The sequence below is a fragment of the Taurulus bubalis genome (assembly GCF_910589615.1).
Source record: "Taurulus bubalis genome assembly, chromosome: 6".
In the NCBI taxonomy this organism is placed as follows: Eukaryota; Metazoa; Chordata; class Actinopteri; order Perciformes; family Cottidae; genus Taurulus; species Taurulus bubalis.
Window position 1 is genome coordinate 6,618,627 of NC_136594.1, and position 17,980 is coordinate 6,636,606.

The 17,980-nt window shown below is 41.1% G+C and overlaps 1 protein-coding gene across 1 annotated transcript in view; it reads left to right on the plus strand.

Moving 5' to 3' along the window:
• The window catches only part of grin2ab (glutamate receptor, ionotropic, N-methyl D-aspartate 2A, b), a gene marked incomplete at both ends in the record, with an annotated part of 91,265 nt that overhangs the window by 58,424 nt on the left and 14,861 nt on the right, over window positions 1–17,980 (plus strand). The window contains 6 exons of the mRNA XM_079219709.1: window positions 5,717–5,883; window positions 5,980–6,114; window positions 6,205–6,304; window positions 7,601–7,806; window positions 11,712–11,826; window positions 11,949–12,151. Of these exons, the coding sequence (XP_079075835.1) occupies window positions 5,717–5,883; window positions 5,980–6,114; window positions 6,205–6,304; window positions 7,601–7,806; window positions 11,712–11,826; window positions 11,949–12,151 (926 nt within the window). The remainder of the gene's footprint in view (window positions 1–5,716; window positions 5,884–5,979; window positions 6,115–6,204; window positions 6,305–7,600; window positions 7,807–11,711; window positions 11,827–11,948; window positions 12,152–17,980) is intronic.

Here is a 17,980-nt window from a genome sequence, read left to right on the forward strand (position 1 = left end):
TCTTAAACTCGAGCACTGGGACCAAAGTTCTGGTTGCAGCTCGGTTGTTATGGATGTTTGCTTGAATAAACATAGCACATAACTGATCTGCGCTGGGGGAAACGGTCAGGACGCGTGCAAACAAGGCTACTATGTGAGAATATGTGCCAACGACAACATCAACACGGCGCGTCCCTTCTCGCGCGAGTGTTTTCTTGACAAAAGCTCGGAGTGTGTGACCCCCTGTCGGCGATCAGCCGCGTGGTGTGAAAACCACAACAACACTGTGGGAACAGTGCAGCGATCTGACGACTATGAAAGTCACGTTGTGTGAAGTTGGCTTTAGTGTCCAATGACACTTTGAGACGTGGAACTTTATTCCTAAACTGAATGCAATCATCTGCGCTTCTAATGCGTAGCACTTTGCTTTTATGCTTTTTCTGTTAGGACATGTCAAAATGTCACGACATGTTGTAAAATGAACCGCACTCCGAATGTCACCTTTTTTACTTGAGAAATTCTCCGTCTAATTATTTGGACAGCAGCTAATTATTATGCCTTCTCACACACGCTCCTCAGAATGATCCATTAAATATTCACTTGGATTCCTGCGCCGTGAATGAGACGGTCATGAACAGGAGTTCAAGTATTTACCGAATTACGTTTTAGGTGTTAAATGTGCCTGAAACCTTTGCTACTGGGAAGAGACTTGTTCTGCAGTGTGTGCAGCCAGTGATGTTTAATATTCCAATCTCTATTTCAATCTCTCGACCACATTATTCTGCATTTGTAGCGCTGCCGCTGGAACTCTTTCGCTGCTTTTTTTTTGGGGGGTGACTTCACTTTGTTGACACAGAACTTATTTTGCCATGCTAGTTTTCTTGCACTTTTGTGCAGACTTAAGTGAGATGGTACTTCGCAGCATCTGGGGGCCGTACTTTGTCAGGCCAACTTAATGTAGCTGCGCCATCCAAACTGACCTACCGCATTAAACATTAATATCACACATTGCTGGCCTCATCATCATCGTCCTCCTTACCGCCATCTCTTTCTCATTATTCTGCATACTAGCCCCATCCTCTTCTTTTGTGCTGCCCAATGTCATGTACTCTTCTAGCAGCCTTTCAATTATTGCTCCTTAGCGGTTGGCTGCGTATTTCTCTCTTCATCCACCTTCACTTCTACTCAGCTCCTCCCCCTGTAGCCCACATGACTCCTTCTCCCAATGATTTCTAGAAATGTGTCAGTTCCTCTCTCATTAGCCTGGATCTCTACAGCTTTCTCCACACTTTCATACTTTCTTCACTTGATTGCTGTAAACAAAAATTAATTTTGACATAAAGTAGCATGTGTCTGTGTGTGTGAGGGAGAGAGAGAGAGAGAGAGAGAGAGAGAGAGAGAGAGAGATGCTGTATGTGGTGTATTATTTAATGGTATGCTGGCTCATGAGTTAAGCTATATTTTGAGGGGCCTTTGTGCATAGACACACGCGCGTGCGTGTGTGTGTGTGTGTGTGTGTGTGTGTGTGTGTGTGTGTGTGTGTCTGTGCATGCACGTGGGTGGATGTGAAGTACATGAAGTTCACTGTATTTGTATAATTGATGCACAATGTCATCAGTAAATCTCTAGGTAGAGTATGTGGGTTATAATGTGGAAATACGTGTGTGTGTGTGTGTGTGTGTTATAGTTGTGCATTATTCATACGTGAGCTCCTTGGTGGACTTGTGTGACTTGATGAGAAGATGCAGGTCTGTGTCAACGTCTCTTTTTATCCTTTATAATTCAGTAACCACCAGAAACTATCATCTTCCCCTTTCACCTCTCAGTCTTGTAAAAAGACTCATTTTCAATTCTCCTCTTCCTCTTCCTCTTCCTCTCCTCTCCACATTGTGAAGGTATTTAAAATAAAGTGGATGGATTGTACCACGATGACAGGTGTAAATATTAAACATGTTAAAAGCATGTTATGAACATGCACCAGCGCTGAAATATCTTCAGCCTGTCAGCGCATAAGAGCGACTGTGTGTGTGTGTGTGTGTGTGTGTGTGTGCGCATATATGATTCCTCATAATTTGACATCAGCTGTGTTTTTGTTGGATGTTGGGTTCATTGGAAGCGGTTTTGATGTATTTTGAATCCTGTGTGCTCAGACTAGAGGAGTTTTTGGCCGTTTTATCCCAGATTCGCCGCTCCTGAAATTCAAGAGGAGGAATCTGCTCTGAGGCCTCTGGTTAGTAACGAAGTTGTTCAGGGTTTACATATCCAGGCTTAAACCTGGCATCAGTGAAGTTAACACAATGTGTGTGTTTGTAATAAGGCTTGAACTCTTTATTATTTTCATTATTGAGTTAAGTATAAATCAATTTTGTTATTCATAAAATCCACAAAGCCAGCAAGCAAAAAAGAGCAACAAATCATCATATCGAGAACCAGCAGAAAGGTTCCCCTTTTTTTGCTAATAAATAACTCAAAAGATGATTCTGGATTCTGGTTTATTATATTATATTATAACTGGATAATCATACAGGTTTCAAACCTTCAGGTTAGCCAAACATAATTGGAAGATAAAACAAAGATGTTGTTAACTGTCACAGTTATGGAAGAACTTTTTGGTTCACCTACTGTACTTGACATAGTTGTGCACACACACACACAGATTTCCTGTGCAATGAGGAGAAATTACTGACATTTATCTGTTATTAATACACAACTAAGTAAGCATGAGCATGTGAGCATTCCTACTGTGTGGGAAACCTGTCATGAGGCCCAGTGGGTATCAGGCTGTACATCTTCTTACCTTCACCTTCTATCTACATTGTAATTGTGAGGCTAACCATGGTTGGCTGGCCCAACTCTGTTTATCCAGCCAGTAGTCTTACATATAGTTATTAGTTATATCTGAAAACCTTTCCACCTTTCTCTGACCAAATGCGCATTTAAATGATAGTAATAACTTTATTGATATAGCACCTGCTGTGACAAAGTGTTTTACAAACAGAACAATTTAAAGATTACGGTCAACAAATGGAAATTACATATAGAACAGCTGAATAAAAAAAAGAAGAAGATGAAAGTACAGAAAAAGAACAAACTAAATAAGTAGCATTTAAGTTAATTAAAAAAAGAAAGAAGCCGAGCAGTAAAAGTGAGTCTTGAGAGCTGGCAGTGAGTTTTCTAGTCGAGTTCCTCAGGTAATCTATTCCAAAGGATTGGAGCTCGAACACTAATGCCCTGTCACCCTTGGTCTTCAGCCTTGACCGGGGAATAGCCAACATGGCCTTATCAGAGGACTTCAGGCTCCGGGTTGGGACCTAAGGAATTACAAACTCAGCCAGGTAGCAAGGTGCCATACCATGCAGGGCCTTAAAAGTCAAGATTACAAACTTTTTAATGCCAGTAAAGGGAGGCTAAAATGGGAGCGATACGATAGTGTTATCACGTACTGGTCAAGCCGTGTAAACACAGCATTACAGTCATCCACAGGAAACAGGGAAAACTCTTTGAAGATCACTCAACGTCATAAAAAGATCTCATTGGAGCGATATTTCTCAAGTGGAAAAAAAAAAAACGCGACTCAGATAGCTTTTTAACACGAGACTGGAGATTGAGGTTGTGATCTAAAATAATACCACGGCTCTTCACAGTAGGTAAACCATGCTTCACTGGTCTTGAATCCTTCCCTCATCAAAGGAAAGAGCAGCTACCCATATATCTACATTCCATCTGTTTAGGCTAACCTATCCCACCGGTTTGGAATGCAGCTTCATCTGAATGCCACGGCCCCCTTCAGTAGTTCTGCGCATACATTTCCAAATATAGCGGCTTAGATAATCTGGCTAAACGGTTGTCTTGTCTACAACCGATCTGCTCATCTGATCTCGGTGGATCGTTGTTGCAGTGCGGTGATTAAAAGAGCACGATATAATCATAAGCGGTCATTCTCAAAACCACATAAATATGACTCATGTTATTGTAAGAGACAGGAATTATCCCTTAAACAATTACCAGGTTTTTTTTTGTCGACTGATTCATTGTTAAATCGATTGTTTCTGCGCTGGTCTCTATGCAACTGTCGGTTGTAGTCCTGTATGTGTGAGGGAGTGGGCGGCGGCATGTTAGTATCTGTGCTTGTGTGTCCGTGTTATCTGGGTAAAACTGTGGATGTGCCTGTTGCCGCACAAGGAGAGATTTTTGTCTTTTTTTTCTAAACCTGAGTAAAGTATAGAGTCACACACACACACACACAGAGAGAGAGAGAGAGAGAGAGAGAGAGAGAGAGATAGATCTTTTTGAAGTACAATTTCATCCTCTCTCCTTCCCACTTTTCTCTCTTTTTGTGTAGCAGTGAAGGGAGGGGAGTTAAATCTCTGCGGGGCCGGCTTTATGTGTGTGATGGCCTGAGCTGTGAGCTTTTTGTTAAACTGAGGGACAACACTAGAGGCACAGTATAGGTTTTACACACACACACACACACACACGCACACACACACACACACCTATAAGCACATGCAGGGGGAGGCGGTGGGGGGCAGAGAGACAGGAGCTGACAGCTGATTCTCCATGTGTGTTTATGAGGGCTTTGATGTTTAATGTGTCACGTTCTTTGATGCCCTCTGGAGGGGATGTCAGCGCATGTATGTGTGCATGTGCCGCACCCACGCGTGTGTGTGTGCGCATGTGTGTGTGTGATAAAAGAGGGACCTTGCGAGGAGGTTTGATGTTTTTGTCTCTTAGTTTTTTTTTCTTCTCCCAAGACTCTCACTCCTTTTCCACCTCTTCCTGCAGCAGGTATCTCAATCTCACTCACGGGACTGGAGCATTTTTCTTCTCCATCTTCTTCTCCCCTTCAGCCTTTTCTTTTTCTCCCTGTCTGCTCCTCCTCTCCCCTCTCTGGTGGATGGGCTGCGTCGCTGTCTATTTGTTGTGTCCCCAGGGGGAAACTCAGCTTACGCTTCATGCAAACATACATTCAGAAATCATTAGCAATTTATTTCACACTCACTTTGGGTTTCATTCTGTTTAATCGCTGCTTTTGCATTTTGTAATGCTTGCTGCCGCTGCCGCTCGCTCTCGCGCTGACCCTTACTCTCCCTCCGATGCTGAGACTAAATGATGTAACTGTACATGACATTGGGAATTAATGCTGGATCTGACTTCCAATAAAACCGCTAAAATGATGCCATATCTTTCGTAGTCCGTGTACCACAGAACAATTATGTTCAGCATTAATGACTGTGATTTTTTTTCCTGGTATATTTAATACATTAAGCCAGTTCAATAATACAGCCTCAGACACAATGAGTCGTTTTTATTTGCCCCAATTAGGTTCCGAGACATAAATGTATGGCTGTTGTTTTATTGGCTGCTGAGCGTCGGAGTGGATCTAGCCTGTGAGTTATGAGGCCGTTATCGCCGACCAGGAGCTTCCTCCTGTTGCCAGCAGTCACTCGCTCTTGCAGCGTATATTCTGACTTGTTGACTCAATCTCTCAGTATCTCTTCCTCGCTTTCCCATTTCCCCCTCGTTCGTTCTTCTAACGCTCTTATCTCAGTCATACTCCGGGTCTGACTCACTGATTACAAAATTGAAAACGGTTTTAATTCCACCAGGTTTTTGAGTCTGATTTGCACTCCCGCCAGCTCTTGTTTTATTTTTCTTCCCTCCTTCTCTGCAATTAATTCAGTTCTTCAGACAAATCTGCTGACTGCCTCTGCTGCCGGCCTGTTTGTCATTGCAGGATGAGAAGTCCACGTTCTTCCAGTTCGGCGCCGCTCTGCAACAGGAGGCTCTGCTCATGCTCTCCATCATGGAGGAGTATGACTGGCATGTTTTTTCTATCGTCACTTCCAAGTTCCCCGGGTACCAGGATTTCATCAGCACACTGAAGATAACGGTGGATCACAGGTAATGAATACACAACAGCCCCCCTTCACCCATCCTTTGTTTACGGCAGCTGACGAGATTAAGCACCGCGTGTTATTTAATGGTGTATTGTTACAGCTTTGTGCGCTGGGACCTGCAGAGTGTGGTGACTCTAGATGCTGTCGATGGCGACCCAAACTCTAAATCACACATTGCACTCAAGAGGATCCAGAGTCCTGTTATACTGCTGTACTGCTCCAAGGATGAGGCTGTGTGAGTGGATTTCCTTTCTCTGTGTCTGTCTCTCTGTCTCACATTGCCAAAGTGAACCTTTAGTATCTCTCCGACTCTTCTCCTTCACAGGTACATACTCGAGGAAGCTCGTTCCTTGGGCCTGATCGGAGCCGGTTACATCTGGATTGTGTCCAGTCTCACCACTGGCAACCCAGACTTTACCCCCGAGGTACTGAGGCCCCATATGTACTAACAGGTGGCAGTGTTTTTAATTCCAGGCTTTTTGCCGGTCATCTGCTACCTCTCCTGTCAATAACTCCTTTATTCTCTGCAGCCAATATGAAAGACAGCAATAAAGAAATACTGGAATTCTGAAGGAAGCAAAAATCTACTTAGAAGCTCTAAAGCTTTTCAACATGCTTTATCTTGTTTGCTGACGATTTGTTATTCTATACGGGGTGCCGGACTATTTTGCAGTTTCCAGTTAAGGTTGTTACGGTTCCCTGCCAAGAAATAGTCTGACACAAAGCCACTTAATTTTAATTTAGTTTTGTTCAAAATGAATTAAAAAGATATTAATGAGTGAGCTTTAGAGGTGCTGGAAATCAGATTTTTCTTCTTCTGCAGACTGCGCTACACGCTGTTTCCACATGGTTGCAGTCTTTATGCTAAGCTAAGCTAACTGTCATATTATCGGACAAATATTGTCGGATCAAGCTTCTCATCTATTCAGAAAGCGAATACCCATATTTCCCAAAATGTGGAACTATTCCTTTACGTTGTATTAGCATATTCATTTTTTGTTTACTGCTTTGTTTACTTTCCTCTCTACCTGAAAACATTTGCTTATTCCCTAAATAGGATGTTTGACAGCATTACATACACATTCACTCTGAAAAAGAAAAACAGCAAGGTAGCTCTTATCCAAATAGGATATGAATATGTGCATAAATAATTCAAATAATTCAAAGTATCAGCTCAAGTGTTCCCCTCACATTCAAACTCAAAATATATCCAATTTCTGCTTACTTTTTCCTCTGAAATGTTTATCCTCCTCTTCTCCCTGTCCATCATTCTCAAGTCCCTATTAATGTTTGGTTTTCATGCCTCTGTTTTCAAAGATTCCACATTTTGTGGCAAAATAAAGTAAAACAAAATATTGTAGGGTAGATTGACAGACTAGAGTGCTGGCTTTTAAAAATTAAAAAAAAGATGTTTGCTCAGTCTGGTTTTGAGAGACAAACTTAGTCCACTATTTCGTTTCTCAATTATTTCATTTTGACAGTTTCAAGATGGAGGCCATATCTAAATGAGCAGTTCAGTTTGTGGACGTACAGTCTGCTCACACTTATGTGACATCCAGATATGAGTTATTTCAGGAAGGCACACAAAACCAATAAATCACCTGATTGTCACCTTTTGAGAGATTTGGATGTTAAAAACTGGGGTAAAAAAAAAAAAAGTCAAATTGAATCCTTCACACCATATTCTGCCACCTCTCAGATCTCCTCTCCTTCCCTCTCAGGTGTTTCCTCTGGGTATGATCTCCGTGTCCTATGATGACTGGGAGTACCCGCTGGACACGCGGGTGCGCGATGGGGTGGGCATCATTTCCTCCGCAGCCACCGCCATGCTGCGGGAGAAGGGGGAGCTGCCAGAAGCCCAGAGCAGCTGCTACAGCACACCGTCAGACAGGAGCCCCGGGAAGCTCCCACCTAGCGCCCTGCGCAGGTGTGTGTGTGTGTGTGTGTGTGTGTGTGTGTGTGTGTGAGCGTGTGAGAGAGTGTGAGGAGATCAAGGTCTGGGGACTTGCATAACTCTGCTCGCCTTTGTAGCTGGGTGTTGAGCCGTGTTACATAAGTCTTTTTTTTGAATGCACTAATGAGAGGGCTAGAACGGAGAGAGGAAGTAAAGATGACAGAAGTGTTAAACACTGTGATGTCTAATGACATTTAACACTATTAGCTGTTGTGTGCAATGTGCATGGCTGCTCTGTGTTTGAGCTCACTCTGCTGCCTTAGCCGAGCAACAAGGAATTGAACTTCCTGCAGTCCTCCGTGTTTTTCCTGCCCTGCGTTAACTACAGCCTACCATGCGTCTGGTGTGTGTGTGTGTGTGTGTGTGTGTGTGTTCACGTGTAGTTCTATGTGCGCACCTTACTTCACATGACTGCATGTCATTAAGTGTATGTACTCCTCTCTGAAGTCTCTGTGATGAGGAAATAGTCAAATGTTTTAAAAACCAGAAGGGGGAATGGGCCCAGACACACATTCACACAGAAACATCCACGATTGTAAAGGCACAGATCGTGAATCTGTTCGCAGCTCTGCTTCCTTTCAGGGTTTTTTTGTGTGTGATATTATGACTACGTCTTGAATATGAGGCATTCAGTGGCTAAAATATGATTATTTATTCAGACACTGATGCTAAACTGACTGAATTCATGGAGGTCAGGTTGCTCGGCTCTGCACATCTATGATGACTTATGAGTTGCCTCATTAGAATGAGAGCCGCAGTGTGATTCTCACCAGAATGGCTTTATTATCCCATTTCTCTCTCATATTAGCCCATTACAGTATATATCAAAGCGTATACAATACCGCCGATGTTGACAGGTTGATCCAATACAACTCAGACCTCAATAGGAGCTCCAACCCTTTTTTCTGAATAATCTTTTCCTCATTCTGTCAGAGGTACCTCATTTTTAACTTATTGGATGTAATTTGCATATTTGTCAAAACAACTGCAGCCAATTTTTGTGATAATAAACTGACAGGTTGGATTTCCCTACCCCGATTTGCAAGTGGCGAGGCTGTGATCAGAATTCTGCATACATTAGTCTAGATACAATCTTGCCGCAGTGTGTATAAACAACGTGAGGTGGAGAGGAGTAGGACAAAATCATCTGGCACTTAAAAGTCATTATCAGTCCCGCTGGATTCCACGTCATTCTTGCCTGACAGGCATTAATATCCCGGACTCTAATTCATCTTATTTGGTCTCCACAATGGCACAGGGTTTTTATTTAGGTTTGTCCTGGTCGTACATTTCGAAAGGTTATTCTATTTGATGGAACCACTGTACCATGCAAACCCCTAAGCTGTCACTGTTTTCTGAAAAGATGCTCCTTGCCACAATACAGAAGTTGGGAAGAGCCTCCCCTCCTTCTTTATTCATACCTTTAGAAATGTGCTTGCACAATGGCAACCCAAGCACTTCAATAAAAGGAAAATGTTCTGCACATAGTGGTAAGTGGACCCACATTTGAAAGATGCTATTCGGATTAGCAGGTCATCTTTTTTTTTCCGGTTATGTGTCTGATGCTGCTCTTAAAACGGGCATTGAATTTCTAGGCAATGCCAATAATAATTTTGCAGACGGCATTTTAAAAGCCACTGAACCCCTTTTTAATGTAGCTAGACATCTTGTTTTATTGATATCACACAGTATCACAAAATGACAGGAATACACGTATAAATATGAATGAATGTATGAAGAATAATCTGCCTTTTTCCACGTGCCTTAAAAAACACACCAGCCTCATCCGTTTACATCAAAATCTTCTCCCAAAAATGGTAACAAACCTGAAATAGGAGGAGACAGCGGTTTCCCAGAATAGACTGAACAGTGTTTCTGCTATACAGTATGTATTCAGCTGTGGCAATGCACTGTGACAAGGGCATCACCTGCTGCACCACGAATATTATTCAAACAAAGAAATATATAATTGTCCTGACATGTCACTAACAGCATTTCAACCTGTGAAGACAAAGGCAGGTTCAGGTATGCAGCACAGAGAAGTCTCTTATGTGTAACTTTGTAGGTTTATGTTTAATTATTTGTGTTTGTTCAGAGAGGGTATACCCACGGCAGAGCTGTTTGGGATTTCGGCATTGCCTTCATGCGAGGGAGACAGGGACCTCTTTATTTACTCTTCACTCTGTGTGAGTGGAGCCCGCTTCAAAAGAGCACAGGCCTGTTTCCAAGTCTTTGGGAAAACAGATGATTATTGTACCCCTCTCTAATCCACTCTCCAACAACAATATTTACGTGTGTCGGAGTGCAATTATCATAGTTTTCACCTGCAGGGCGCATATGCCAAACAGCACTCGAAAGATTCTCTTCATGCTCTGACCGGCTCACACGATCTAAGTCTCCTTTTGTCACTCATTGTTTTAGAACAATGACACTGTGCATCTGTGAATACTTAAAGAGCCTTTTGAATGCATCTATTAAATTATTCATAACAATAGCGATGATATTGTTTTTTTATTGGCTTATAAGATCAAGTTTCATAATACTTCCTAATTGCTGGTCACTCACTGACAGTTTAAATGTATGGATAATTCTTAATTTTACTTAAAGCGAACAATGACCATTTAACAAGTTTGTAAACTATCACATTTGCCTCTGCTTCAAGACGTTCATTAACTCATTTAAAGCAGCCGATGAGAACTTATGGGTAACTTATGATCACATCATTATGCATTATGACAGTAATTATAATGCATGATTGAAAAAAAGCTTATAATGATTATAATGTATTACAACTATTGAAATTACAGAAATACACTATAATCTTTGCCAAAAAAGTCTAATTATATTAGGTATAATGATGCCTTGTTAGTCATTGTAAAAGGCTTTATAATGTGTTATGATTGCTATTATAGAGCATTATGAATACTAATATTATGACAGAATTAAATACGAGGGCTTATACCTATAGAAATACATTACTATAAGAAAGTTATAACGCATTATAAGTATGTTTATAATGCATTGAAGACATGGGCGCCATAGAAAAGTGCTACCAAAAAATAGAAAAGTGGACTCTTGCGCCAAATTCTAAAATGTTTGTAAAGCAGATAAAAAGCTGCAAATCGTTGACTTTTAAAATATTCTACTTCAGTCATACGGCATCACCCGTGGAAAGCGCGCTCGACACCGTGTCAAAATGAATCAAACTATTTGAAATAAGACAGAACGCGAGGCATCTACAAAAAAAAGTTGTTTTGGGCAGCTGCTGTCTCTCTTGTTATTTGGCCTTTTTAGTAAACTTCCTTAGACAGGCCTCTTTTCCCCCAGTGGGAATTCACGCTATCATCCCAGTCGCACCACTCAGACCATCCTCGCCTTCTGAGAATTGTTTTACTGGAGCAAGTGTATTCTTAACCCCACATCACTGTGAGAGATACTGGTTCATTTACTCCTCTCTACTGCTTCACTTTTGGCAAATGTGTAAATTTTTCTGCAAAGGGTCTGTTTGCGTATGCAAGATAACTGTGAGTAAGAAGAGTGAGGGCAGCCTTGTTGCACCAGTGACTTGTCTTTCAGGCGTGTATATCTGTGCAGAAATCAATGCAGAATGCTGATTGGAGAGATATGTGCCCTCTGACTCGTCCCACTCCTACACACAAAGCGAGGCTCACACACACATAAACACACGCACACACGCACACACAGTGGGTGAAGACAGCATTGATTTGAGGAGGATACTCTTGCAGTGATTATAGAGTGCTTTACTTGTTATTTTAAATGTATACGCTCTTGTGCACTCATACTCACAAACACTCAAACAGATGCAAAACAAAAGCAAATAACAGCTGCATGCTCTCTTCTGCTCCCATTTATTTCAGACACATGATGCATGTATGGAATGATGGGCGCGACTTATCCTTTACGCCAGATGGTTACCAGGCCAACCCCAAATTGGTTGTCATCGTCCTGAATAGTGAACGGAACTGGGAGAAGGTAACAAATGAACACGGCGTTTTTTGCAAAAGAGCACGGAAATTAAAAAGGCAAAGCACTTTAATTAAGATGGTATCCCTGATTTTGTTTTTGTGTGTTTGCGCACACACACACACACACAGATGGGCCGCTGGGAGAACGGGACGTTGTCATTGATGTTCCCAGTGTGGCCGAGGTATAACTCCCACGGGGATGAGGATGCAGACGAAAACCATCTCTCCATCGTCACCCTGGAGGAGAAACCTTTCGTCATCGTGGATAATGTGGACATCCTCACCGGCACCTGCATGAGAAACTCTGTGCCGTGCCGCAAGCATGTCAAAGAGTAAGTAGACAAACAAATACCCAGCAGCACCCCACTGCTCATGCATGCTCGGTGCTGCTAAGAAAAGGCTCAAATCCCTCAACTGGTGGGGGTTGTCAAGTAGAGTTGAGATCCCAGAGGGGCTGCCCTGAGTGAAGAGCGTATATAACTAATGAGTAGAACCTAAAAGTTGATTTTGCATTTGTGTAGTATGATTTTAGGCCCATGGGGTAATGTGTGATGTTATTTCTATGTGTGTGTGGATTGACATTTGGCATAGATGAACACGGAAGGAGGTTGTGGTGACTACACTATCAGTTGTTGATACACTGCAGGGCCACTCTCTCTCTCTCTATCAATCTCTCTCTCTATCTCTCTCTCTCTCTCTCTCTCTCACTCTCTCGCCTGTGCACGAAGGAAGAATGTGCCTTTTCAGCTGAAAGCCTTAACTTTGCTAAAATAGTCTTTGCTTTATAAGAAATTCATCAAAGTTCCTCTTGTTATAACGACAAGTGTATTCTGTCGAAATCAAATATGTGTATTAAGCTGTGATAAAGAATGAGGTTATTGAGCAACTGGGATGAACGGCCTATGAGCTGGTGTAATAGATAGCCTTGTGGGAGGGGCTTATCTCTCGGATCTAACAGGGTTCAGGAGGTCACACAGGTATGAAGACCTTGATGTCAGATGTCAGTTTCCTACACTAGTTAAATTAGTGTAAACCAAAATGCTCACTAGGTAACTAGGTGGAATGTCTTTTGACTTTGCTAGTTTTACTATTGAATGTCTAAGTGCTCACTAGTTACACAAATGAGCTACTAATTAACTGGTGAGGCTCGACTATCTTACTCGTTGACTAGTCAAGATAAAACCACTGACTAGTTAACTTGTTGGGGTCCATTTTGACCTCACTAGTTTAACTAGTGATGTAAGACAGATGCAGCACTTCATCAATTTAAATAATAAGGTAAAAACACGCCTGTACTGTTAACTAGTACAATTCTGAGCCTCACTAGTTAACTAGTAAGGTCAAAATAGACTACTACTCAGGTAAAAAAAATTCTATAACATGCCGTTAACTAGTTACACATCCTCAGGCATAATTTTAACTAGTACCCAACATGCAAATAAAGAAGGTGGGATAATTACAAAATCCTTCGTCCTGATTGGTTGGTATTTTTTCACATAATTTCACTAATTCAACTAGTGGAGGAAACTGGACATGGAATACATCATCAAATGGCATTCCATAGACAGGTACTTGTTATGTCAATAAAAAAGGAGGCATACGTAAAGTTGTTTCTTGATCTCAGGAAAGCGTTTGACAATCAATTAGTTCCCCTGTCATCTTCCCACGAGTGTTTTCTACTTTTCTGTAGAAAGAAATTAATAGAATGACACTTCTCAAACCAGTCTCAATTTGTCTAAGAACATGTTCGTCAATCAGCTGACCTTTGCTTGTCCACTTTTGTTCTACAAGGCTTTATACTGGGCCCACTCATTTTGACTTTACATAATAATGACTCATCATCTATTTGTCCTCGAAACTGAAATCCAAATCTTTGTGACTGACAATCTAATAAGATCACACGGCGGTGCCGAAACACAAGTTAACACTAAACTCACAATCTCAATGGTGCATGTTAAAATGTTTCCGTCGCTATATGTTGTCTACCAAGACGAGTAGGTCTTGTGTAGCCTCAGGTGTCTCTTGTCAGGAGAAAAGACAAAGACATTGCATTATGTACAAATCAAATTAAATGCAGCTAATTTCAGATTCATGTATTTCGACTCGACGTGTCAGCTGAGGCAGCCAAGATGTACATCAGTGATTTTCCCTGGCATTACTCACTATTTTGTGTTTGTTGTCAGTGTTGTACAGGAGTAAAACTCTTCTCCAACTTCTGTCAGAGAGTTTAACACATACCGGCAAAGTAGTTCCCATTTGGTTCATAGATAATCAGTTCTGTCAGCATTAATAATTAATTGCTCTGTGTTGCTGTCAGCTCGCTAATGCCAATCTGTCAGTGTACTCGATTTCTGTTTCTGTTATCACTGTAATTGCACGTGTTGCCCATTATGCTCTTTGTTTCATTGTTCCATTAATTCAGTGTGATTTTTGTGTGTGTGCTGTTTTAGATGTACAGAATGTGTTGCTTGTTTTTAGATGATACACTTACTAATTCATAATTAGTAATGCTGCTGTTTCCCTTTGTGGTAAATATAGACTCATTCAAATTCTCATCTCATTGATGTGCAAAGTTACATTATATTTCAATATATTTTTACTTTTTTTGTGTATCTAATTTTAGACTCAGACATTATTTAAGATGTGGCCGGATGGAAGCAAAGAAATACTATAATGATTTTAATCTTAGAAGCAATTGAACATTTGATTATGAAATGTAACCACTGTTGAAAACTTTGAATATGACTGAACTAGAAGAATTTAAGTAATATTCAGCAAAAACCATTTATCTGATTGTCTGTGGTTTGAATTTCCCTTGTTGAAATTTTCAGATTACAATTTCAAAAACTTTTATTTGGATATAAAAATCAGTCTCAACTCTGAACTCCTCTTACTTGGATTACATGACTGACTGATCATAGCCAACGGTTCAAGTGTGACTTTTCATCTTGAATTTTGTAAACTTGCATTTTTAGATAATCTAAGCAATTTGAATATAGTTTTTTAGCTTTTAAAAAATTATGTACTTTTTTTTTTAAAGGTCCTGAAATTGCACTAGAGCTTTTTTTCCATTGTCAATGGACATGAAATAAATTAATTATTGTTACATTCTTTTCTTTTCTTTTTCAAGTATTAATACCAAACTTGGCTTCTCAGTTGTGAGGATTAGCGAGTTAGATCAAAATATATATTCATTTTAGACAGTTGGACGGAGAAAACAAAAAGTCATCCCCTTTGGCTTTAGGAAATTGTAAATGTTATGACATTTTATCGTCCAAACAATCAATAATCAATTCATTGAGAAAATATTCGGATTATTATTATTATTATTATTAGTTGATAATGAAAGTAATCATGAGTTGCAGGCCGAAATTGAACAACTCAAAATCAGCTATTGGAAATATAGATGCTTCTCAAAGTAAAATATTTCAATGGATTAACTTCATTGTTTTAGTATTCAGTAGTGATTCAAGTTTAAAGAATTGAATCTTTATGCCCAACGTCGGCTTCCATTCCATTCTGAAAACCAGCCTTTTGGTGAACACAGTCCCTGTGCAGTGTCCCTGTTAAAAAAATCTGTAAATAAATACATAAATCCCAGTTTGAGTTGTACCTTGAGACAGAAAATGAAAAGATGTGTCATGTGGGACGCAGCCCAACCTTTTATTCATCTCCCATCTGGACTTCTGCAACTCCCACCAAGCCGGGCTCGTAAAGTATTCTGTTCAGCAGCTCCAACCCATGCAGAACGCTGCAGCCTGCCCTGTCTGCAACCTCCCCAAGTTCTCCTTTGTTGCCTCCCCAAATATATACCCCCCTCCCTCCCTGCAGGCTGCCTGTGGCTGTTCACATCTAATTCTAAATTCTGGTCCTAGCATTCAAGGCTCCTGAGAGAGTCGCACGAGTATATCTGCAGGCTCTGGTCTCACCGTATTCACTAGCCTCTGTGCTCGGATACAACCGGCCACTTAGCTCTCCGCTCCCTGCGGCAGCGACGTCATGGTTTGGTTTCACCTGGCCTTCTCTCTACGGCTCCCCAAAAGTGGCATGTCCTTCCCACTCCACGCGGGGCAGCGCAACTTCACAATTACTTACCTACTTTAAAAAAAAGAAAAGAAAAGAAGCTCAATCCCTTGAATACCCTCATTTTCCCATATCCGTATTCTGCACCTGCTGTTTACTTCCACGGTTCCATCGTCATTAGCATATCTTTATCAGACGTGATTACTTCAGGATCACAGGAATCTTTCATTATCTGCTGTGTGCACTAAGTCACTCGCGATAACAGCGTCAGCTAATGGAATGGAAATATTTCCCAAATTCATATTGACTTTGTTGTTCTACCTAATCAAATGTGACTACTTCTTAATGTATGTATACAGTTTAATACCGCGCCACTTACCACCTCACTGCATATTATAACACTTTCTCCACTGAAACAAAGCAGTGGGCTGAACGGCCTAAAACCTCCTTTGTTACAAATAATGTTAGTTCCAGCAGATTTAAATTCGTATCACAGTGAAACTAGATTACATACGTATACAAAAAAACTTTTTTAAATTCATTTGGACATTCATTCATAATTTCACTTTTCTCTTGTGATGTACCCCCGTGACACTTTCTACACGCATGTCCTACGATTTTTTTTTCTCTTTGAAAATCACTTGAAAGGCGGCTTATAGTGGCTGAAATGTGTTGCAGGCCTTCTTGAGTGTGTAAACAACGCAGAGATACTTCTCAAATAGTCGGAGAAAGTAAAACTTTTTCAAAGAAGCGTCGCATGAATTCCAACATCTTGGGTTTTACTCCAATTATCTGCAATATATGGACACCTCAATGAGAACCTCTGCATGACAAGAGCATTGTTTCTCTCTGCTAATTTCTACAATTTAGCTCCCATCTCGCAGGTTTATCTGTACACAGCCAGTTCAGAATACGTAAGCATTAATCATAATTGCAGCAGGTTTATTTACCACTTGCTTAGTATCTGCATCTGCGTTCTGGTTGATCACTTGGCCACAACACAGTCTAAACTTCTACCAGATAATAGAAAATTTAAAAAATGTCCAGGATAGCAATTAGGATAGGATAAAACAGGATGACACACATTTATATATATATATATATATATATATATATATATATATATATATATATATATATAGTCATAGCTGGCCACAGGGAAAGTGCACAAAACTCAACTCTAATTACTCTCTTGCAAGATTTATCTATTTATGAGACTTTTCTTTTTAACAAACAGAAACCACCGTATTAAAGCTTTAGAGTCAGACGGACCCGAGACGGCAGACGGAAGACGCGACACAACAACCCATGGAGTCACGACACTGTGGGCGCGGACAATTAGGCGACTGAATCACCGGGCACGCGAAGTTTAACTTGTGACCCGATTTCTCAACCTTCCTCCCAAGCGATCGCCGTGGAAGTCCCAGCGGTCACAGGCCAAGATGACTCGCCTCTTCTGGGCCTTTGTTTGCGTTACACTCGCTGTCCCCCCCCCCGTGTCCAGCCATCCGTGCGTCCATCCATGCGTGCGTGCGTACATCCAACCATCCATAAGTGCCACATTTACTCAGTCACTACTTCCATTTTATTTGTGTGTTTGTTATTACAAAAGCATGGCATGAATCAAGCAGATGCACTGTATGGGCATCTCGGGGAGTCTGTGTGTGTTTACATAGTGACATAAGGACACAGAGAGGGCTCAGCTGGGAGAGCTAATGTATACATTATGTGTGCATTAGAACACCTGGGGCACATGCTGTACATAGAAAGGCTCACACACACGTGTGTTTGTATGAAAACTATGCCATCTCTCAACACACACACACATTCGCACACATGCACATTATGCTGTGCCGCAGATACAGTCGACTCCTGCTAAAAGACATTTTAATCCTTTGACGATTCAGTCCTTTGACAGCCGCTCTCTGCGTTCCCTCGGTGTGTGACTTCCTCAGTGCTTTATGAACTTTCTCTTGAATCAGCTAAAATGGCAAGTGAAAAGGTCACAGAGTTACGCTTCCAGTCCATACATGCTACGGTACATCAGAGATGGTTGACATTGGCGCGAGATAAAGTTTTCATGGAAATACTTTTTCAAAATGCTGGGTGGAGTTTAATAGATGATGAGTATCATTTTG